The sequence below is a fragment of the Mandrillus leucophaeus genome, unplaced genomic scaffold, assembly GCF_000951045.1.
Source record: "Mandrillus leucophaeus isolate KB7577 unplaced genomic scaffold, Mleu.le_1.0 Scaffold480, whole genome shotgun sequence".
In the NCBI taxonomy this organism is placed as follows: domain Eukaryota; kingdom Metazoa; phylum Chordata; class Mammalia; order Primates; family Cercopithecidae; genus Mandrillus; species Mandrillus leucophaeus.
The window spans coordinates 1,012,060-1,036,366 of record NW_012105143.1 but is presented as its reverse complement, the minus strand read 5'-3'; the positions used below and the strand labels follow the sequence as shown (position 1 = coordinate 1,036,366).

Genomic DNA, 24,307 nt, shown 5'->3' with positions numbered 1-24,307 from the left:
TCAGTTGTGGCTGTAAAAAATATTCTCTCTCCATATGAAACTGACTGCCGTACGTGAGAAATTCTACTTCTGTGATCTCTAAACCACTATGCTGTATGCTTTAGATCCCAGATTCTGAGACAAATCTCACCTCCAATTAAAAAACAAATCACCAGGTGCTTTTGTAAACTATGTTTGTTTTTCTCAGTCCACTTATCTCATCTGGTGTATAAACCCTTGCATCTTCAGATATCACCCCCGGAGCAGATGACTTACGGTTCAAACATGGGTTGAGATGTCTCAAGATGCCAATATAACAAATGCTGGGAAAACTCAGATGGCATTCTACACGTGAAATTCCATGGTTGAAGGATGAAGTGAGCTACTGGTTTCTGGATCTCTTATTGTCAAGAATTAAGCAGGCTGGCCAGGATGGCTCATGCCTGTAATCCCAGCACTTTGGGAAGTTGAGGCGGGAGATCACTTGTGGCCAGAGTTTGAGACTAGCCTGGGCAACATAATGAAATCTGCTCATCTCTACTAAAATAAATAAATAAAATTAGCCAGGCATGGTGGTGTGTGTTTGTAGCTCCAGCTACTTGGGAGGGTTGCTTGAGCCTAGGAGTTCAAGGCTGCAGTGGGCTGTGATCATGTCAATGCATTCCAGCCTGGGCAACACAGCAAGATTCTGTCTCTAAAAATAAAATAAACCAGCCCAGCGTGGTGGTGGCTCATGCCTGTAATCCCAGCACTTTGGGAGGCCGAGGCAGGTGGATCACGAAGTCAGGAGATTGAGACCATCCTGGCTAACAAGGTGAAACCCTGACTCTACTAAAAATACAGAAAAATTAGCCGGGTATGGTGGTGGGCACCTGTAGTCCCAGCTACTCGGGAGGCTGAGGTAGGAGAATGGCGTGAACCTGGGAGGTGGAGCTTGCAGTGAGCCGAGATCGCACCACTGCACTCGAGTCTGGGTGACAGAGTGAGACTCCGTCTAAAAGTAAAATAAAATAAAGTAAAATAAAATAAAGCAAAGTAGGAGTGGTCTATCACCACTTGAAGTTTCTTGCTAGAAGTAAACCAGATTATATATTGATCTGACATGGGGAAGGGGTTGAAACTGAAGATAATCTTAAGGACCCTAAGGTCTCAGTACTTTAAATTTCCTTTTTCAAAAAGTAATAGTTAAGTTTCAAATTGAAGCAAAGAACTGCAAGTGGTAACTAAGGCTTTTGTTTTCGCCATCAGTCTGTAAGTTTGGCCAGTATAACATGGTTGGGGGCTGTAGGAAGAAAGAATTTAGCAGAAAGAGAACTAGGGTTGTGTAAGCACAGGGCCATGGGTGGATATTTTATCATATGATCTGTGGGGATTGTGACTTGAGCACAATTCTACAGATAGATTATTTTGTAATTGGGTACCAAAGTCCTCAAGACATAGCTATTTTAGTAGTCACTAAAGAATTTTTATTTTTCTGAGCAGTGCATAGAATTGGATCTGATTGTATTTTTCCTTTTTAGTAAACAAGTCCATAGACATTAACCCCAGAACAGAATGACATTTAAATGCTAAAAGATATGTTAGGATCTGTGGCATCCTTGGCTTTCTGGAATTACAATGATCAAAAGTTTCAGACAATGAAACTGGTAAAAAGAATGAAGTAGATCAGTAGATCTGTGTGTTCTAACAGGGGCAGTGGCCCAGAAAATATACTTAAGTTAAAAAAAAAAAGCATGATCTACAATGATATATACAATGATTAGGATAATTCAATTTTTGTATTAAAAAGCTTTATATACAGGTATAGATGGTATATAGGTAGAGGTATATAAAATATAAATAATACATATGTTGGTATATGGATAGGAAAAATCTGGAAAGATACAACTATTAATGAACTATTTAGTGGCTACTTCTGAGGAGTTCACCTTGCGAGGAGGAAGGATATTTATCTTTTACATTATCTACTTCTCTGAGGTAGCAATTTAAGAAGTTAAGATCTATTGCACACTTTCTATGTGCCTGACACTGTGCTAAGCCTTCTAAATTCTTAGCATTGTCTTAGCCCTCATAACCCCATGGCTTCCCTAGGATTTCTATTATACGTTGGAGGTGTTTACAGGTTGCAGGTTGCCAGGAAAGGAGATCCAGGTACTTGCCTTGAGCTGTGTTTGCATATGAACCACACCATTGTTATCCAGAAGGAGTGATTATTTAGGATGACTTGTGGGGGCAGGGGTGGGGAGTTGCCAAGCAATCCCCTGCTGCTACCACTGCTCACAACAGTCCAGAGAAGGAAGTGCTATTATTATTCCCTATTATTTATATATAGTGAAGCAACCAAGGCACAGAGAGGTTAAGCAATTTGCCCAATGTCACATAGCTAGTAAATAGGTGGACTCACCTTATTTGTTTCTCTTTTCTCATTGCTCAGAGTCCTGTGCTGTCCATTGTCCAATGTCTAAAATCAGTAGTCTAGATTTTTAGATATAAGAGGCTAAGTCTAGTTTTCACTACTCTATCATGGTTTGAGACGGAAATCTATTTATTTATTTATTTTTTAGATGGAGTCTCTCTGTAGCCCCAGGCTGGAGTGCAGTGGCGCGATCTCAGCTCACTGCAATCTATCTGGCCCCCACCCCTGCCACTGGGTTGAAGCAATTCTCCTGCCTCAGCCTCCTGAGTAGATGGGATTACAGGTGCCTGCCACCACGGTTGGCTAATTTTTGTATTTTTAGTAGAGACGGCATTTCGTCTAGTTGGCTAGGCTGGTCTCGAACTCCTGACCTGAAGTGAGAATGCTGTTTTTTGAATCCCTATCCATTAAGATGCATAGTTTAGGCTCCTAATTTGAATTTGTTACGATAAGACAATATTACTCTCATAATTTTTATAAAAATTCAAAAGTTCAAATGGCCAATAAAAATGTGATCTTAATACATTCTAGAGACATGGAGATTAAAAAAAAAACTTTGTTGGAATATATTATCAATGGTGAATGTGGATAACAAATGAGAACAAGCATCTAATGTGTTCGGAGCTGTATGTTTCACCAGAGATTAATTTATGTGACTGTCTTATTTTACTTTTCATTTTTTAACAGGAGAGATTTACAAATAGTGTTTTGGCATCATGGAACGCGTAGGTTGTACTTTAACGTCAACTTACGCCCACCCTAGACCAACACCAACCAACTTTCTACCAGCCATCAGTACCATGGCCTCAAGCTACAGGGACCGCTTTCCCCACTCCAATTTGACCCATAGCCTGAGCCTTCCTTGGAGACCCAGCACATACTACAAAGTGGCCTCCAGTTACCCAAGCGTGGCCCCGTACTGCACCAGATCACAGAGGGTGTCCGAGAATGCCATGCTTCCCTTTGTTTCCAACAGAACCACCTTCTTCACAAGATACACACCAGATGACTGGTACAGGTCCAATTTAACCAACTATCAAGAGTCCAACACTTCCCGACATAATTCGGAGAAACTAAGAGTAGATACATCTCGCCTAATTCAAGACAAATATCAACAAACAAGAAAAACCCAGGCAGACACAACCCAAAATCTGGGAGAACGTGTCAATGACATAGGGTTTTGGAAATCTGAAATCATTCATGAGTTGGATGAAATGATTGGAGAGACAAATGCACTTATTGATGTGAAGAAAAGACTGGAGCGGGCTTTGATGGAGACTGAAGCCCCTCTTCAGGTGAGACCTTAGGATAGAAGGTACTGCAGTTTTATGATTTTAACCCACTGGTTGAGTTACTGTGGTTATTTATATATTGAATTATGTTTTAATTCTCTGTAGAAGCCAACTCCCGTCAATAAATCTGCGACTGGTTTCAGCAATGGCAAAACCACGTCTATTTTTTGTTTTTATGCATTATACACTGTAAGAACAACCACTTTAAGAAATAATTCTGAATGCAAAGAAAAGAAGGCCAATTACAGAGACACCATTAGGATACACAACATTTTAAGGTGAACATGCCATCTGTATTCTGCCATTCTCACGTTGCTATAAAGAAATACCTGAGGCTCAGTAATTTATAAAGAAAAGAGGTTTAATTGGCACCTGGTTCTACAGGCTGTACAGGAAACAGTGGCTTCTGCTTCTGGGGAGCCCTCAGGAAGCTTCCAATCATGGTGAAAGGCAAAGGAGGAGCAGGTATCTTGAAGAGTCCGGGGCAAGAGAGAAAGGGGGAAGGTGCCACAACTTTTAAACAATCAGATCTCCAGAGAACTCATTCACTATCCTGAGAATAGCGCCGAGTGGATGGTGCTAAACCATTCATGAGGGATCTACCTCCATGATCCAATCACCTCCCACCAGGCCCCACCCCCAACATTGGGGACTACAATTTGAATTGAGCTTTGTGCAGGGACACAGATCCAAATCATATTACCATCTTATCTCTTAAATAGGCTGCTTCATCACTGCTGTCCCTAAATTAAAATAAACAATATTTGATTGTTTATTTATACAACCAAAAACTTTATTTTACAACCAAAACTTTATTTATACAACCAAAAACTTATTTTTTTTAGTCTGTATCATGAAACGCCTCCTGTGTACATGTTATGATTCCCTTTCAAGACGTAGTGACATCATCAGATGAGACCATCTTAGGACATGGAATTTGCTTGACTAAGTAGAAAAATGGGGCTGAGATTAGGCCAGTTGCCATAGTGATGTAGGGAGCATTTCAGTTGGTTACTGGCCTCTGACCAGGCTTCTGAATGGGCTTAAGTCACCTCTAGCCCTCAGGCTATGCGATGGGCCCTCCAACCCCTCTGCACCCTCCTCCATTGAAAGAAGACATTCCATGTTTGAAGATGTGCAAATTATAGAAATTATTTTAGAAGTATACATTTTGATGAGCACAGCTAGCACCATTTTTCTTCATGTTTGCATGACTTATTCCCATGCGATGAGCACTTCCCGTAGGTCTCTACCATGGTGTCCGTAGTAGAAGAGTTTAGAGAATCAAGGAACTGAAAGTCTGGTGGGTGGAGGAGTTTCTTGGGGCACCCTGCGCACTGTCACTTCCTATTGCAACCCCTCCCCACTATACAGAAACACACACAGAGGCACACAATCCCCAGGAATTCTGAGAACAGTTGATAGTTCACTAATGATCTTTTTGAATTAGTTCATCATAAAATTTTGTTTAGAATCAGAAGGGATTCTACACCTTCCCTGAGCCACAGATTCTTCTGAAATATTGATTTATTCTACAGTTCATTCTACCCCTGATTGCCTTTAAGAATTGAAAATATCCTTAAAATGATAGCTACTTTTTTAATTTCCAGTGCAGATTCAGTTTCTTCTCTTAGTAACCCTTTCAGTGATGACTACTTTCAGAAAGATGGTTCTAATTGGAATTTTTTCTGCAGCTTTTGTGCAGATGTTCTGTGTGTTTGAAAATTTATTGTCAACACAGTATTGGAAAGTCCTTTTTATAATTAGTCACATGAACAGATAAGCTTCCAAAGAGAAAATACAGGCAATCAACAAATATAAGAAAAAATGTTAAGGCCTAATGATAAAATACAAATTAGATCAATGAAATAACTACCTTTGGCCTATCAAACTTGCAATAATGAAAATGTGTAACATTTAGAGCTGCCATAGGAGGAGAAAATGGACACTTTCATATATTACTGGTGGGGCTATGGATTGGTAGAAATTTCCTGGAAAGCAGTTTGGTAATATATATTAAGATAATCAGAGTTCCCCTCTACCTTTTAATTCTTCTTCTGGTAAGTGATACTATTAAACAATTAGAGATTCGCTCAAAGATTTTGTTCAATGATAGTATACCTGGATTATAGTATACATACCATTATATTTTATGCTTTTAAAAATTTAATATTATTTGGGAGTCCTACGTGATGAAATAGTCTTTGAAAAAAGCATTTTAACTGCTGCATAATGTTCTTTCATACATAATTTATTGTTAGAAATTTAAGCTGTTTTCCATTAGAGCCACTAACATACTTTGTCTCAAAGAATATTTCATGATTTGGGTCTACTATTTAATGTCAATACTAAAAAGCATAATATAAAGCTGTAAGAACATTATAACCTCTATCTTGTTAAAACAAACAAACAAACAAAGTAGTAATAGGAGTATGGCTAAATCATATTTTCTACTTTTCTGTATTTTTTCTCTTTAGTGAGTAAAGGCATATTATTCTGATAATTGGGAAAACAATAAATGACACTTTAAAAATAATCACTGGAACTTTTGGCAACACAAATATTTTGATGTTTTTAGAGATAATTATTCATTTCTACCTATTCTCAGTGAAAATATTTAGAAATAATATCTTGAAGACTTGTGTCTCATGTTATTGAACTGTCTCACCTGAAGAAACTAATGCCAGCTAATGCCCTCAGATGCTAATTTGTGGGGATCAAGTAAATGCCATCTGCTTCGTTTTGTCAAATTTCCAAATTAGGAATATTTTCAAACTATTTTGAAGAGCTACCTCTTTAACTTTGAACTAGTAGCAGAGATTCATTTAGTTGTTACAGTCTGTTTCAGGCTAGATTTTCACAAAAGGGCTGGAAAAGTTGGTATTGGAAGTATCTATTGCCTTATTTTTGAAACAAATTATTAGAGCTGCTAGTCATGGGTTGTCAATTTTTATTAGTGCTTTCCATTATCTGTGTATCTGTAGGTAGCCCGGGAATGTCTATTTCATCGAGAAAAGAGAATGGGAATCGATCTAGTTCACGATGAAGTCGAAACACAACTGCTGACGGTAAATATGGGGGAAATGCATCAGTCACAAGCAGCTTAGTTGTAAATGTGTGTTGAATATGTAGAAGTAAAAAAGGATGTTACATAAAATGACTTATAAGTAAAGCATTATCATATCAGATGTTGACAGCATTTAGCAAAGACATGTTTTTCTTGGTTATAATATATATTCATTGAGAATATGAAAAATGCAAACAAGAGTTAATAAAGATAAAAAACACTTGAAGCTCTATTAGACAGAAATCACTATTAATTTTGGAGTATTTCAGTTTTTTTTATTAATCATGCTTTTTTCCCTACCATTCCGTTGCATCTTTTTATTAATCATTCTTAGATAGGCACCACCTAATTTATACAATGATGCTCAGATATGTCTTCAAGACTCGAATCATTGTATTTATAAATTTGAATAGTGTATACTCATCTAAATTTATATTGGGGTAATTTTTTTACTATATAATTAGATATGCCTTCTTTTTTTTTTTTTTTTTTTTTTTTTGACGGAGTCTTGCTCTTATTGCCCAGTCTGGCGTATGAGGGCATGATCTCAGCTCATTGCAACCTCCGCCTCTGAGGTTCAAGCGATTCTCCTGCCTAGCCTCCCAAGTGGCTGGGATTGCAGGCACCTCCCACCATGTCTGGCTAATTTATGTATTTTTAGTAGAGATGGGATTTCGCCATGTTGGCCAGGCTGGTCTTGAACTCCCGACCTCATGATCTGCCCGCCTCAGCCTCCCAAAGTGCTGGGATTACAGACGTGAGCCACCACACCTGGCCTAGATATTCTTTTAAGACATGATTTTTAATGGTTATGCAGTGTTCTACAATGTAAAGGTGCTATCTTTTTTTTTTCAATCAATCCTTTCTTATATAGTTAGACTGTTTCCCTATTGCACTCCTTTGTTTTCCTATTTTAATAGCACTGCAGTATACAAAAATGTTATTGATAACTGTAGGTACTTCTGATTGTTTCCTTAGAATATATTTTGGGAAGTGTAATTGATATGCCAAAGATTCTATGCATTTGAAAGCTTTTGATATATAGCCAAATTGCCATCCAGAAACTCACAGTTGCATCTGCACTACTCTGCTGATTCTCACACTAATCTGTCTTCCACCTTCCACCAATTAAATCTAGTTTAATTCTAATTTCTCTGATCTTTACTTCTTAGACTTGTTACCACAGATCTCTATCATTTCTTAAGACTTCAGGGATCATGTACCTGGAGCCCTTCCCAATCTCTTTTTTCAGCCCAGGCACTTTATAAAGCATTAGTTCTGCGTTCCTAAGTACTTGCCAAACATTTTTTAGTTTGGTAACTTTTTTTTTTTTTTTTTTCTGGTTCACATTCATAAAGCCTGCTTAGCCTATTGCCTGTCCCTTTCTATTGATGGTACCAGTGTTCCTTCATCACCATGGCTTGCTGCCTGTTGTCTCCCAAACTCCTTTCATCAATTTCCAGCTCTTTTAAAAAAATATCTGGTTAATAAGAAATTCCGAAGCACCTTTCCTTCCCCAAGTTTCCCTTGGATCTGTCCTATACATTCTCAAGAGTTTCTTCCCTCTGCTACGAATTCTTCCTTGACTCCCTAATTTCTGCAGGAGAAAAATCCACTAAGGCCTCCCTTGACTGACTCCCTCATTTCTCAGCTTCATTTCCATCTGAATCACAGAATTTCCACTGCAGTGAATCCATCTTCTCTGTCCCTACACAAGCTTTGCAGATTCCTACCTCTTTGCCTTTTTTTAATTGGTCCTTGGTGAGAATTGAGTCCTTGGTAGGAAAGTAAGTATGACAAGGTAGCAGCCCAGTCCTCAGAGTAATTTTATCCCCACATGGCATCAACACTCTGCTTTAACATCACTTAAATTTTCTTAGTGACCCATGACATTAAAGATGACAAGCAGACTTTTTTTCTTTGCTCTCTCCTTTCCTCTACTGTCTGCTTCTCTGAGAGAACTCTGAGTTGAAATAATATACTCGGGAAAGCTTTGGCTACTACCGAAAGGTTTTGTAAATCTACTGTAAAAGTCACTGTCCCTGTGGCTGGACAGGAGTGGTTAGAAATAGAACATTCTGCAGTGGGCTGTGATCATGCCATTGCATTCCAGCCTGGGCAACACAGCAAGATTCTGCCTCTAAAAATAAAATAAACCAGTCTGGCATGGTGGCTCAAGCCTGTAATCCCAGCACTATGGGAGGCCGAGACGGGCAGATCCCGAGATCAGGAGATTGAGACCATCCTGGCTAACATGGTGAAACCCCGTCTCTACTAAAAAATACAAAAAACTAGCCGGGCGCGGTGGTGGGCGCCTGTAGTCCCAGCTACTCAGGAGGCTGAGGCAGGATAATGGCATAAACCCAGGAGGCGGAGCTTGCAGTGAGCTGAGATCCGACCACTGCACTCCAGCCTGGGCGACAGAGCGAGAGTCCATCTCAAAAAAAAAAAAAAAAAAAAAAAAAAAGAAATAGAACATTCTGAATGAAATAGTTTTGCAGTGATGGGTCTCCGCTCTTCTCTTTCTTCTTTCCCAGCCTTTGATGAATCTCACAAGCCTTAAAATAATCTGTCATCTACTTTGTCATCCTAACTGGATAGGAATTTACCATTGTCTCTCCTTTGGCCTTTTGTTCTCACTAATCCTGAGATGTTCTGTATGAAATAAATTTTAAGGCAGTTCTAACAGCTGAACTTCATCAGCTTGCCCACAAACACACTATGATATTTCCAACAGACATTTTGTTGGTACTTGGCTACATTTAGTGTTTCCATTACTTGAGTAGTGGCTCTCAAACCTGGCTACACATTAGAATCACCTGGCAAAGGTTTTAAAAATATCAATGGCTGGGTCCCACACCCAGAGATGCTGATTCAAATCTGTCGTGGGGACTAGGCACTGATCTTTTTAAAATATCCCCCAACTAATCTTAATGACTAGGCAGAGTTAAGAACAAGTGCCTCAGAAATTCAAAATACTGCTGAAAGAAATTAAAGATGATCTAAATAAATGGGCATATCATGTCTATGGATGGGAACATCCATAAACCTGGATGTTCGTGTTAAGATGGTAATATTTCTCAACTTGATTCATAGACTCAGCACAATTCCTGTCAAAATCCCAGCTGACTTCTTTGTAGAAATTGGTGAACTGATCCTGAAATTCATATAGAAATTCAAAGGATAACGAATAGCCAAAATAATATTGAAAAAGAAGAAAGTTGGAGGACTCACACCTCCTGATCTCAACACTTACTATAAAGCTGCAATGTGTAAGACAGTGTAGTACCTGCATAACAATAGACACAATTTGAGAGTTGAGAAATAAACTATCACATTTACCATCTATTGATCTTTGACAACGGTGCCAAGGCAATGCAATGGCAAGAGTGTCTTCAACAAATGGTATTTGGACAACCGGATATCCACGTGCAAAAGAATGAAGTTGGATTCCTACATCACAACATACAAAATAGTTAAGTCAAAAGGGATCAAAGATCTACACATAAGAGCTAAAACTGTAAGACTTTTAGAAAAGAACATAGGCATGAATATTCATGACCTTGGAATAAGCAACAGTTTTTTAGATGTGGTATCAAAAGCACAAACAACACAAGGAAAAGCAGATAAACTGGACATCATCAAAATTAAAAATGTGGTATATTTTGAAGAACATTAGCAACAAAGTGAAAAGACTTGTGTCTAGAATATATAAATAACTGTCACAATTAAAAAAAAAATCAACCCAGTTAAAAATGGGCAAAGGATCTCACAATGAAATATGACGGATAGTTATAATAGAAAATACAGAAAATAACAAGTTGGCTGGAACGTGGGAGGAATTAGAACCCTCATACATTGCTGGTGGGAGTGCAAAATGAGGCAGATCCTTTGGCAAATGGTTAAGCATGAATGACCCTGTATGATCCATAGGATCCAGTAGTTCTACTCCCAAGCGTCAGCCCAGGAGAAAAGAAAACATATGCCCAAACAAAAATTTGTGCATGGATATTTATAACACCATTATTCATAGCAGCCAAACAGTAGAAACAACCCAAATGTCTATCAACTGATGAGTGGATAAGTAAAATGTAAGATAGCCATACAATAGGTTATTCTGCCAAAAAAACAAGTAATGACGTGCAGATCCGTTGCTATAACATGGATGAATATTGAAAACATTATGCTGCATGAAAGAAACCAATCACAAAGGACCACATATGGTAATTCCATTTATATGAAATTTCCAGAATAGGGAAATCTATAGAGACCATAAGTAGATTTGTGGTTGCCTATTATGAAAGGAGACTTGGGGGATTGGAAATTGTGGGTGACAGCTAATGGGCACAGGATTCATGATTTCTTTGGAAGGTGATGGGAAATGTTTTAAATTTGGTTCCGGTGATGATTATACAACTCTGTGAATATACTAAAAGCCATCAAACTGCACATTTTAAACAAGTGAATTATATGGTCTATGAATTATATCTCAACAAAGCTGTTTCTTAAAAACAAGAACCACTGCATGATAGGTTTCTGGTTTCTAGGTCAGTAGCAGGGGGGCTTTATCTCAAAAAACTGAATGTGCAATTAGAGTAACGGTTCATGAATTGAGAGAGGTGCTTCAGTCATTGCCAATCAATTCAAGTACTGAATGTATTCTGTGGCTTACTCAAGGTAGTGACATTGGCATATGTTTTATTTTTTTACCAAAATACGTCTTAACTTTTAGAATAATTAAATGTGTATTAGCCAAGGCAAGAAGTAGCCTTAAAAGGCCTACTTTTGAAAAACATGGATGCAATGAAATATTTTCTTCCGAATTCTGTTGAATTCTGTTGGCTATTATATTCCGTCAGTGATAGTTGATAAATTCTTACAGAATGGCTTCTGTTGGGGAGTCAATCATGGTACTATCTTCTTAGCACTCCCAGACCGTGCTGACTCCTTGGACTTCGGAGCCAAATGAACCTGCAAAGTCATCTACCCTGCAGCCTGCCCTGGTCCGGCTCTGGGATGGGGACTGAGACAGCTGCTCAGAACTCAGGCTGAGGCTCTGGGCCTGGCCCCAGCTGGCCAGTTTCCTTCCCACAAGAGGCTTTTCCTTCCTCCGTGTTGCAGAAGCAGAAAGCAAAAATACTCCAGCCTCAGAGGTTTGTTGAGAATGCAGTCAATGAGTTCCAGAGATGGCAGACCTGCTGCTGGAGAGACGTTTCAGCATTTCAGCCCAGTCCGGCCCAAGGACAGGACTGAATAGAAACCCTGCAACCAGCACGCAGCCCAGTCCAGCCCAAGGGGCTTCTCCTCTAAGACAGGACTGAATAGCAACCAGCACGGAAAGAGGATCTGGGTGGGCTCTGACCCCCAGCAATAAGAACTACCCTCCTCACCTAGGTTTCTGCCTCTAAGCAGGTTGTGGGACCAGAAGCTTCTCACCTGCAGCCATGCCAGAAAGGGTAGCTGATAGGTCACCTTGGCCGACCTCAGGAACAAATACTGAGAATGCAGATCTCTAATGAAAGGAAACGCCTCTTCCCACTAAACTCAAGGATAAGTGAGAAGACAAGAATATTTGGTGAATCTATCATTAAAAAGCATTGTATATGGAAATGAAATGTCTGCACCTATACGTGGTATTCGCTTATTAGCTAGATTCAATTCAGGCTTGCAGCTTGATTTTGAAGATTTGATTTCACTAGCCCATTCACCTGTTAGGCTGGCAGTTTACCCACTTTCCCAAAACTTAAAAAGACTCAGTTAACACAGGTAAACAGAACCACATATAAAGCTTCAACCTGTGGGGGCACGGTCTGAGTTTAACAAGGACATCCGAGTAATGATTTTATATCCACAATTCAGACCACAGCACAGGGTCAGCACTCGTCCATATTTGTGGCTGAAACTTATAATGTTCCTGTGATGTGGTGCATATTCCTTAGCTGAGAGTACAGCAGAGCCCACATCTTACATGAGGATTTAGTTCTAAAGTCATGAAAATCACCCATGTTACAAAATTACGAGACCTGATGCTTACTGAGCACTTAGCATCTGCTAGGCACATAATTATCTACCCAGCAGCCTGGAAAGATGGGTATTATTACCATTAGTTCATAACTTGCCTCTGGTCAGGTTTCGCAAGTAGCAAAGATGTTTGAACGGAGGCTGTCTGATGCTGAAGCCTATGGCTTTTGTTAACATTTTAATTTTGTAAAACATGTGTATGTATTCATGGGGTACAAGTGCAGTTTTGCTTCATTGATATTTTGCACTGTGGTGACATCAGGACCTTCAGAGCATCTATGACTGGAGCAATGCACATTGTAACCACCAAGAAACCTCCCAACATCCCACTCTCCTCCCTCCCCTCCTTCGAGTCCCACTGTTCATCCTTCCACACTCTCAAGACATATGTTTTCAACACTGTTCCAGCCAAGACCTGGGAGTGTGCACGAGCAGGGATTTTCACTTGAGGTGACGGGGAGTAAAAGGCTGTGAAGCCTCTATTCCATCTCCCCAAGTCCCACCTCCCAAGAGGTGAACTGTAACCACAGATGCTTCATGAATGTTTCAGCCGCTCAAATAGTAGGATGCATTCCACATTCTTCAAGCAACTGGACGTGATTCCATGTCTTGTTTTCATCCGAAGCCCCACAAGTGAAACTGCATTTTAATCACTTTGGCCATTGCAATCTGAGAATCTCAATGAAGTCAGTGTGACCTTGTAACTCATGGGGCCTGTAATTTCTCCCTAAGTCCAGGATCTGGAAATGTTGGGCCCACCTTCCAGGGTCCTAAATGTGCATTTCACTTCCTTAGGTGTGAGGCAGCGGCCAGAGATCTAGTTAGATGAAGGCTGTTCCTACGCTTCTGCTTTCTGTGTGTATCCACCACCTTCTTGCAAACTTTCTTCTCATGGGCAGGTGAGGGAAAGGTTTGTCCTGCTTTTGCTCTACTGTGGTATTTCAAGGCCACCTCCGTGTATGGGTACAGATGGATGGATAAGTTAGCACTGGGGACAGTGCCAGAGACCTTTGGCTTTGGACTTTTTGTATTCTCACGAACCCTTCTGCTCCCAACCATCTGACATTCATCATATGACATTATTTAAATTCACATACAAAAATTATTGTGGTAAAAATTTTTTACAGCAAGAATCCCACTAAATGCATTTTTTTTTTTTTTTTTGCACTAAAAGTCCTAAGAATTTCCACTCTGTGCTTTGTGTACACAAAGGATGGAAACACAATGTGGGGTTTTAAATGGTCCTTTCTAAGCAGAACTCCGTGCATCTTTTGTTAAAACCTCATCAAAGTACACACAGGCACACGCATACAAGAGGCGTTGAGAAAGATAAAAACTAAACACAAAAATTCTAAGACTGATGCACAACCCACTCTGAGGCTGGGAAATCTTGCCTGCTTGTCAAGGCAGGGAGAATGTTGGTGTCAGTGTGTGAAGGGAATTTAGCTCTTCCTTTATTCCACTAATTCAGATACCAAACAACCAGGCAGTAGGGTGATCACTCTAGACACATTTGATATTTTTATGTTAAACGATTAAACAATAAAAGAAGACGACTACATAGGTGAGTAATACTTCATATTGGAGTGGTGAAGGCCTTTATTATCTAAATGACAAAGGCAGAAACCAAAAGGTGATACCTTTGATAGATTTGACATCATAGAAATCAGAAACATCTATATCAAAAGCACCACGCACATATATAAAAGCAAAGGCAACTTGATAAAATATTGTGACATATATGATAAAAACGATTGAATTTTAAACATGCTTATAACGCTCACACATGAAAAAGAAAAAAATAAATGACAGAAAAAGCGGACAAGCACATGAACAGGCAGTTCACGCAAGCAAAAAAGGCAAATGGTGAACAAATGAATACTCATAATATCAGCTTGCAAATTTAGGCAAGTTTGCTGTTTTCGGTGGGGCGCTGGGGATGTGGTTCCATCACATTGGTGAAGATGGAAAAGAGTGACAGTGACCACTTGCTGGGCAAGACAAGAAAACACATGTTCATTTGTTGTTGTAAATGCGTATCACTTTTCTGTAGGGCAATTTGGCTGTACTTGTCAAAACCTTTGAAAAAGGCATAATCTTCGGTGATGTCTAAATATTGATCAAGGTCATTCATCACAGTGTTTTTTAATGTCATGGGAAAATGTTCAAGTTGAAAATGCCCCAAAGCAGTATGCATAGTATGACAACTTTTTGGCTGAGAAAATGATAACAGTAACGATGTGCACTTTTGAAATATCTTGGTGCTATTTTGAGTTCCCACATTGGCTAATGTGCATAGAAATTTCAAGGGGGAAATAAATGTTGATTTAATAGTCTGACATGTTATGGACTAGTGGATACGTCCTAGCAGCATCAAAAGGCAACGTGTGTGGTCCAGTTGAGAGGCCTGGTTAGCACAGGTGTTTGTACAAGCACAGACGCTGGGCTGCAGTACACAAGCAGGACGGGAGGGCGACCTCCCAGGGTGGAAGTCAGCCTCTATGTTTGGACCCAAGCACTGTCTTCTGGAGGATACATGTACTGCCAGAGAGAAGCTTCTTTTGATTATGCTTTTTTCCTCCCTGACTTACTTTGTCTTGGAAGCATAGCCATTATAGAAGAAGCTATGCATTTAAATTTGACCTTGTATATTACCAGAATTTTGATTTTTTAAAAAATTTCTGTTTTAAATAAGGACAGGGATAAAAAGAGAGAAAAATCCTAAAATTTTAACCATGTCCCCACTAGTTCCATAATATAATTTCCCCATAGACCTATAAAGGCTGCATCTTAGTGTGATCTTTAGATTGCAGTATCACGGAGCGTGTAGACAAATAAGTGGATGCAAAATTGTTTTCTTGTTTAACGTCACAGTATTTTAAGGAACAAAATTTTCCTTCATTGGTGTTTTGTTACATTGCTGATTTTGAGTGTTATATTCAATAACGAAAACATTAATGTGTTTTTTTTTCCAATTGAGTAGGAAGTTGATACTATTCTGTGTTGTCAAGAAAGAATGAAGCTACATTTGGATAAGGCTATTGCCCAACTTGCGTAAGAGCTTTATGTCTCTATACAATTCAAAATCTATCATTGAACTATACTTTCATGCCTCTCATTCAAATTTCTCTTGATTTCTTATAAGGGCACACACACACACACACAGGCATATACACACATTTTTATTCAAAAGCTAAAATGATTACTTGATACCCCAGCTACTCTGATGTGATTCTTACATGTTGTACGCCTGTATCAAAATATCACATGTACCCCGTAAATGTATATACCCACTATGTACCCGTAAACATTTTTTAAAATAATACAAATAGACACTTTGGGAAATTAAGGCAGGAAAATCGCTTGAGCCCAGGAGTTCAAGCCAGCCTGGGCAATATAACGAGACCTCATCTCTACAGTTAAAAATTAAAAATTAGCCAGGCATGGTGGTGGGTGCCTGTGGTCCTAGCTACTTAGGAGGTTGAAGTGGGAGGATTGCTTAAGCCCAAGATTTTGAGGCTTTGAGGCTGCAGTGATGGGCTCTGATTGTGCTACTGCACTCCAGCCTGGGCAACAGAGAGAGACTCGGTCTCAAAAAAATACTTTTTTAAAAAATAAGCACATGGAGTACTTGCTTTAATTTTTTATTTAAATAAATAATTCTGAGATGCAGAAGGATTTCTGCCTTCACTTGAGTGTAACTAAGATTTCTTTTAACTCAAAAGACTGGCATTTTTTTATATAAGAGATGACTTATAGTTGTTCAGCTTTAACATTTGAAAAAGTAATACTTGAGTGTTTATTTTCCATACCTCCTTAAAGATCCGGTCTCTGCGACCGGGTGCGGTGGCTCACACCTGTAATCCCAGCACTTTGGGAGGCCAAGGTGGGCGGATCACGAGGTCAGGAGATCGAGACCATCCTGGCTAACACAATGAAACCCCATCTCTACTAAAAATACAAAAAATTAGCCGGGCGCGGTGGCGGGCGCCTGTAGTCCCAGCTACTCTGGAGGCTGAGGCAGGAGAATGGCGTGAACCCGGGAGGCGGAGCTTGCAGTGAGCTGAGATCGGGCCACTGCACTCCAGCCTGGGCCAGAGAGCGAGACTCCGTCTCAAAAAAAAAAAAAAAAAAAAAAAAAAAGATCCGGCCTCTGCAATGATTACACGCTTGCAATGCTCCCTGCATCCCACAGCATTGTAATTGTTAACCCATCCTATTCCTCACTAGAATACACATTCCTCCAGGGGATGGGCTCTCCTTTCTTGGCGATAGTAGGTACTGAATATTTATGGTTGGGGGTGGGATGAAGAGTGAGAAGGGGTAAGAATAATAATAAAGAAGGTCTCAGGCAATGATCACAGCTGTCAGCATAGGAAAAGTATTGGCTGAGACTGTTGGTTAACATTAAGTAGAAAGATCAGTGCCATTTGCTTATGGCCGCAGAAGGAAGTAGTGTCGAATATGCCACCCAATAGGAGAGGTGGTTATGTGTGTTATAAAAGCATCCGTGCTGCCCATTTCATTTGCCCACCCTGTGCGTCGGGATCAACACCACGAAGGTTGGCGAGGTTTGTATGCTGAAATTCTCTTGAGCGGTGACTGGAAGGGTTTTTTAATTTGGAAATTGGTGAGGATAAGCAAAAAAGTAGTTGAGGATGACTGCATATGGTTTCTGCTCCCTAGGAATTCTAGAAACATGTTTAAGAGTGGTTCGAAGCATTGATTCTAGTTTCTAATTCACATTTTATTTTGTAGTCTAAAATTTGCTGCCCATCTTTTGCGTTCTTGGCCTAGAATGTTCTACCATGGAACAGCCTCATCTGATATAAATCCCTGTTACAAATCGCCTCAATACTGGCTATATTGCAGACCTTTGCAGAAAGTTCTGTGTGTATGTACCTGTTTGGAATCTTTGTTATTGATCCTTTAAAGAACTTGGCTTTCCTTTAATCCACAGTGGGTAAAATGCCTACCTCACTTCCTGGGATGGCTTCTCCAGGATTTGTGGGGGACCACTGTGCTCTGTCCAGGGCAGGTGACTAGAAGAGAGTTTATCAACTACACTTGTTTCAGAAGGAGCAATGAAACCCTCAGCTTGGATCTCAGCTTAAAATAGAATCTCATTAGGCACTCACAGGGCAGCCAAGGTCTTCCCATCTTGGGCTGTAAGACGTGTTGATGGGACACTGCCTTAAATGCCTGCCGAAGCAGACTCTGAGGCCAGATCAGAGGAGGTCCAGGCAGCCTCAGTTCTAAAGTCATAAAAATCACCCATGTTACAATCTTATGAGACCTAATGCTTACTGAGCACTTAGCATCTGGTAGGCACCTAATTATCTACCCCACAGCCTGGAAAGATGGGTATTATTACCATTAGTTTATAACTTGCCTCTGGTCAGGTTTAGCAAGTAGCAAAGATGTTTGAACCGGGGCTGTCTGATGCCGAAGCCTATGGCTTTTGTTAACATTTTAATTTCGTTAAAAATGTGTATATATTCATGGGGTACAAGTGCAGTTTTGCTTCATCGATATATTGCACTGTGGTGAAATCGGGACCTTCAGAGCATCTATGACTGGAGCAACGCACATTGTAACCACCAGGAAACTTTCCAACATCCCACCCTCCTCCCTCCCCTCCATTGAGTCCCACTGTTCATCCTTCCACACTCTCAAGCATATGTTTTCAACCACTGTTCCAGCCAAGACCTGGGAGTGTGCACGAGCAGGGATTTTCACTTGAGGTGATGGGGAGTAAAAGGCTGTAAAGTCCCTATTCCACCTCCCCAAGCCCCAGCTCCCAAGAGGTGAACTGTAACCACAGATGCTTCATGAACGTTTCAGCCCCTTCCCTAACAGGGTCTCAGCTTAAGACAGGAAGCTTGTGGGACATCTTGGTCCCAGACCAAAGGAGAAAGGCCTTCCAGTCCTCGAATTTCAACATAATCACCTAAGGCAAGAGCCTCAGCACAGAAGTAGCAAGGGAAGGGAGCTTTTTCATTTTTCATCCTTCGCGCTTGTATACTGTCTTAGAATTCACAAAGTGCAGATCATTTGCATGCTGCTACTCTCATTTCCACTTTACAGATAAGAAAAACAGCTTTGGGAGGTCAAGCGATTTGCTTGAAAGCACAGGCTAAGTTGAGGGGAACCTGCAGCTAGAATGGACTCATTCCATTCAATGCAGCCTTTACTGAGTGAATGGCTTTGCTCTACCAAGACTGTTTTTAGATGCTGAGAAAACAGAGAAATTCCCAAGCTCATTCAGCTATCCTACTTTTTCAAATACTAGTTATCTGCCAGTGGCTCCGCACTTTTTATCTCTAGCCTAGACGTCTCTTTCAAATTCTTTTTTCAAATTCCAGCAACCTCCTTCATGTCTCCCAGGTAAATGTTCAGTGAACACTCAAGTTTACTATGTCAACTGAACTTCCATCTTCTCACCTAGCTTCTCCCTCCCCAGCCAACCCCCCTGTTAGTTGATGGAATTCCATTATTCAAGTTGTTTTTTTTCTCACTAATGTTCAATTTAATAGGAGATTCTCTTGGTTCTATCTTCAAACCATATCCAGAATCTGAATACTTCTTCTTGCTTCCTTCACTTTCATCCTCTTGGTCCAAGCCGCCTTCATCTCTCACCTGAGTAACTGCAGTGGCCCCCTAATGGTCTTCCTGCCCCCGGCAGTCTGTTCTCAGCCCAGCATCAGAATGAGGTCCTTTTAAATTGTAAGTCAATGGCCTCTAATTTTACTCGAAGGAAAACCTGACTCATTCCCATGTCCATTAGGGCCCTGCATGATCTGATTCCCCCTTTTTTATGTCTTTGCTCACTGTCACCTGGTGAGACCTATTCTGGCCATCCTCTTTAAAATCATAACCACAGTCCTGGTCTCTTTTTTCCTGCTTTGCTTTTTTAGCATTGTTCTTCAAACCACACAAATTGCCCATTCACTGAATGTGCTGTCTCCTCCCAGAAGCATGTCGGCTCCTTAGAGAAGCGATGTTGGTGTTGTCCACTGATGCATCCCAGGCTCGCAGAATGGTGTCTGCCATATAGGAGGCACTCAACAATTATTTGTCGAACGAAGTATTCCATGTGGCTCACCTGTCACCCATGCCTGCCCGCAGGGTCTGTGTGTGGTAATAAGCTGTGGGTCCCCCGTCTGTCTGGCAGTGCAGGCAAGATCATGCATCTCAGAGCTCACCGAGGCCTCTTCCTTCCAGCAGGGTGGCTGCTGGAGTGTGTGAGCCTGCGGGGACCATCAATTCCTGATCTCTGTTGAGGCCCTCTCTCACTCCTGTCCTAGAGGTTAATTTTGACTCTTGGTTTTTATCTCCTGGCAAACTTCTGAGCCGCAGCATGACCACAAACCAAGGTTACCAATGAATGGCAGGAGGCTTGGCTATAAAGGCCTCATGATTTCTTGGGGATTTATATTCAAATAACGGAGAAAAAGGGAGCCGAGATGTAGAAGAGAAAAAGGAAAAGGAAAAGGAAGGAATGGAAGGCACAGATGTGGACAGATTACTTTGAACCTGTGTCCTGTCTGGAAGACTGTGTGTGTGTTAGGAAGATGGGCCCCAGCTGGGGCTGCAGATCCCGGACCCCTGTTTATCTTCACCTGCTCTCCCCACTTCCATCCCACCCTATGAAAGGAGAAGTGTAGACATGGTGGGAGTTAGGGTCCCAGTGACGTAGATGTATGGCCAGATCCAAAGAGTGCTCATTTTGACTGAGAAATTGAACATTGTGTGAAGAGGGAGAGATGGTGAGAGCAATAGCAAGAGAGGTCGTAAAATGGAAGGGCACTCATGTGTCCTTACAGGACATTGTCACCTGAGCGTGAAACTCCACTTCCCAACTCTGTGTTGCAGAGCCGACAGAGCGTCCCAGCATGAGCTGGAGAAGGACCTGAGTGACAAACAGACAGCTTACCGGATTGACGACAAATGCCACCACCTGCGCAACACGTCAGACGGTGTCGGCTACTTCCGCGGAGTGGAGAGGGTTGATGCAACGTAAGTCAGGCACACGCCACTGCTGTGATTTTGATGTCATTTAACTCTTTCTCCTTTCAAAAGGACACAGCTTACAGGTTAAAACGGAAAGCGTGGTAAGATATCTGAAGGTGAGAAACACACCCAGCTTTTGACAAGTCTCCAGGAAGCAAGCACGTTCTGTGGTCAGACCTTGATAATCACATCCTGAATTCTTTTGTAAAGGAATATTTGTTGTTTATATTTTCTAACTATGAAAATAACCCTACCTGATGCAGAAGTCCTAGAAAACCACAGACAAGGCTGGGCACGGTGGCGCACACCTGTAATTCCTGCACTTTGGGAGGCTGAGGCGGGAGATCAGTTGAGGTCAGGAGTTGGAGACCAGCCTGACCAACATGGTGAAACCCTGTCTCTACTAAAAATAACAAAAGTTAGCCAGGCGTGGTGGTGGGCGCCTGTAATCCCAGCTACTCAGGAGGCTGAGGCAGGAGAATCGCTTGAACCTGGGAGGAGAGGTTGCAGTGAGCCGAGATTGTGCCACTGCACTCCAGCCTGGGTGACAGAGGGAGACTCTGTCTCAAAAAAAATAAAAAAGGGAGAAACACAGACAAGCCACGTGTTGCTATTGTATAGCATGCCCTGGATGCTGTGGGATACAGGCTGAAAATAGTTCGATGCCTTTCCTACCACAGCTTGCTCCACTTACCCCATCAGTGGTTTCTTTGCCAGGCCCCTGGATGCAATTTTGGGCAGGATCCATGGTCTCTTCCAGCCACTCCCTTAAAAATTTTAACTTGATTGAGGTGAAATTCACATACCATACAATGCACCCAGTTGAAATTGAAATATAGCCTCTCTGATTTTTCAGTAACATTGTTTGTAAAATAAATATTCTACTTTAACATGAATTTGCCTGGTATATGGATTACTTTTTTGAATGTACCACAATCAACCTTTTTGGTTTCAACTTTTGAGCATTTAGATTGTTTCTCATTTTTCAGGGATCAGCATAAATATGGCTGAAATGAATGTCCTCACACATACATCCTTGGATACATTGTTTCCTTATAATACATTTCTAGAAGTGGAATTTCTGGGCTTTCCACATTTGAATGACAGTCTCTTGGTTTGTGCTACCTTTTTACCCTCCAGGAAGGTTGTACTAATTTAACATTCTCATCTGTAGGATACCAGAGAAACTTTTTCTAAATATGCTCTCCAGCCTTGCTAATGATCGTTCTCTCTACTCGTGCTAATATTTCCTTAGTAGGCTGTTTTCATTAATGCTTCTTTGATTACCCTTAAGGTTGAATATTTTGTCATATACTTATTGATGTGATGTGTGACACATTTGTAATGAACCTACACATTCACATCATTCATTAATCCTCTTGCCCCCGAAACTGGCAGAAGAACTAGCTTATGCTTTAGATATATAGAAAACGGATTAGCAGTAAAATAAGAAAGAATTAAGAAAAGTTTAAAATAAGCCTCACTCTGATATTTATATAATGAAGCTAGGATCAGCGACCTGGGGGTTTCTCTCTCACAGGATACATGGTTGCCTAGCGATCCTGTAGGCTGATTCATCACCCTCAGGGTTGTCTGCTCCTGCTTCTCTTTTTCAGTGTCTCAGTGCCCGAGTCCTGGGCCAAATTTACAGATGACAATATTCTCCGCTCCCAGAGTGAACGGGCAGCTTCCGCTAAGCTAAGAGACGACATTGAAAACCTCTTGGTTGTGACTGCCAATGAGATGTGGAATCAATTCAACAAAGTGAACTTGTGTTTCACCAATCGCATTGCTGAGACTGCAGATGCTAAGAATAAGATTCAGATGCACTTAGCAAAGGTAAATCAACCACCAGTGGTACCTCTTAGCTGACCTGGACAGAGTGGTGTGCTCTGGGACCACAAATCTCTCGCCACTCCCAGAGAGGCACCATAGGCATGTGACAGCTTGGCCACACAGAGCAAGAAAAATTTAAAACAGCACAAAGCATGCCATTTATTTCAGCCAGGTAGCCAGGTGTCAAAATGAAATTGGAATCCACTGGTATTTGGAACACAAAGAAGGCACTATGTAATGAAAGGTTCTTAGTCTTTAATAGAAACAAAAATATTATTATTAAAGTTTAATGAATCACTGTATATAACTAGGAAGTGAATTTATTATTAGAACATATGGCAGAAATGTCTTCTGTTAAATTATTTCAGACCCCTTTTCTGTAATACAGAACCAAATACAGGAAACTGTTAGGTAGTTCAAAGTGTTTCTGATATTGAAAAATTTTAAGTGCTCTAAGCATAAGAGTTTTACAATGACCATAAAAAGAAGGAGTACAGCAGAATTTGTATGTTTCAAGATAAACGAGGAGCTCTTTCTTTCCTTAATATCAGTCTTGGAGCTCTTACTGTTTTTTGTGGATTATGCTGAATATAGTTTGTTGTGTCTTTTTAAAAAAATTGACAAAAAGTAATTGTACATATTCATGGATGGACAGTGACGTTTTGATACATTTAATGTATGGTGATCAGGTCAGGGTAACGAGCGAGCATATCCATCCTCTCAAACACTGATCATTTCTTTGGGTTGGAAACATGCAATATCCTTCCTCTAGCTATTTGAAACCATATAATGTATTGTTACCTACAGTAAAAGAAAAAAAATGGAACGTTTCATGAATTTGCATGTCATCCTTGCTCAGGGGCCATGCCAACCTTCTCTGTATTGTTCCAATTTTAGTATACGTGCTGCTGAAGCAAGCAATGTTGTTTCTTATTTTTAAGAACCTTCAAGCATGAGCTATGTTGCCTACGATGGTTTTACCCAGTTGAGGGAACCACATTTTCTCAGGCTGCAACGATTTACCTTCCTTCTCATGGTGCCTGCTTTAGGCAACAAATATTAATTGAGCCAGACAGTGTGCTCCATACTGTGAAAGGTGGAGAGAAGCATCAAATGTAGTTTTTGTTCTTAGGAAGTTTACATTACAGAGAAGAAATACTTGCATATGAAAAGCTCATAAACAATATGAATAGAATAGAATATTACAAATCATGATTATCAAATAACAAATACAAAAGTGTTTTTGGGATTTGGAGGGAGAAGTGAACATTCCAGGTGGGGCCACATCTTGAAGAAAGCCTTGGAGACAGCAAATCAGAGGATGAGTTGAGGTCTGTCAAGAGACTGGTGTGTGGCTGGTGTAGATGGTTTGTGTCCTGGGAGAGGAAAAGTAGGTTGAAGACAGTTTGTAGAAGACATTGATGAGAAGGTTAATGGGGTCAGACGCTACGAATTGTAAGAAGACATTCTAAAGACCTTTTTAGAAGGTCGGTGTCACAGAGTTCCTTCTTTAACAAATTTTTATTTACTGTTATGTTAGTTTGCCAGGGCTGCCCTCACTCAAAGTACCACAGACTGTGTGGCTTAAACAGTAGAAATTAATTTTCTCACTGGAGAGAGAGAAAATTAATTAACAGAGGCTAGAAGTTTGAGATCAAGGTGCGGGGCAGGATTGGTTTTCTC

At 40.6% G+C, this 24,307-nt stretch overlaps 1 protein-coding gene across 2 annotated transcripts in view; it reads left to right on the top strand.

Annotated features, from left to right (window-relative positions):
- Nucleotides 1-24,307, top strand: part of TEKT3 (tektin 3) — a 41,362-nt gene that overhangs the window by 10,264 nt on the left and 6,791 nt on the right. The window contains exons 3-7 of one of the 2 annotated variants that reach the window (XM_011995292.1): nucleotides 3,083-3,690; nucleotides 6,672-6,755; nucleotides 15,759-15,829; nucleotides 20,651-20,794; nucleotides 22,405-22,627. In XM_011995292.1, the coding sequence (XP_011850682.1) occupies nucleotides 3,112-3,690; nucleotides 6,672-6,755; nucleotides 15,759-15,829; nucleotides 20,651-20,794; nucleotides 22,405-22,627 (1,101 nt within the window). In that variant the 5' untranslated portion in view covers nucleotides 3,083-3,111. Of the gene's footprint in view, nucleotides 1-3,076; nucleotides 3,691-6,671; nucleotides 6,756-15,758; nucleotides 15,830-20,650; nucleotides 20,795-22,404; nucleotides 22,628-24,307 lie in introns of those variants that run through there. The other variant, XM_011995291.1, reaches the window with a different exon arrangement.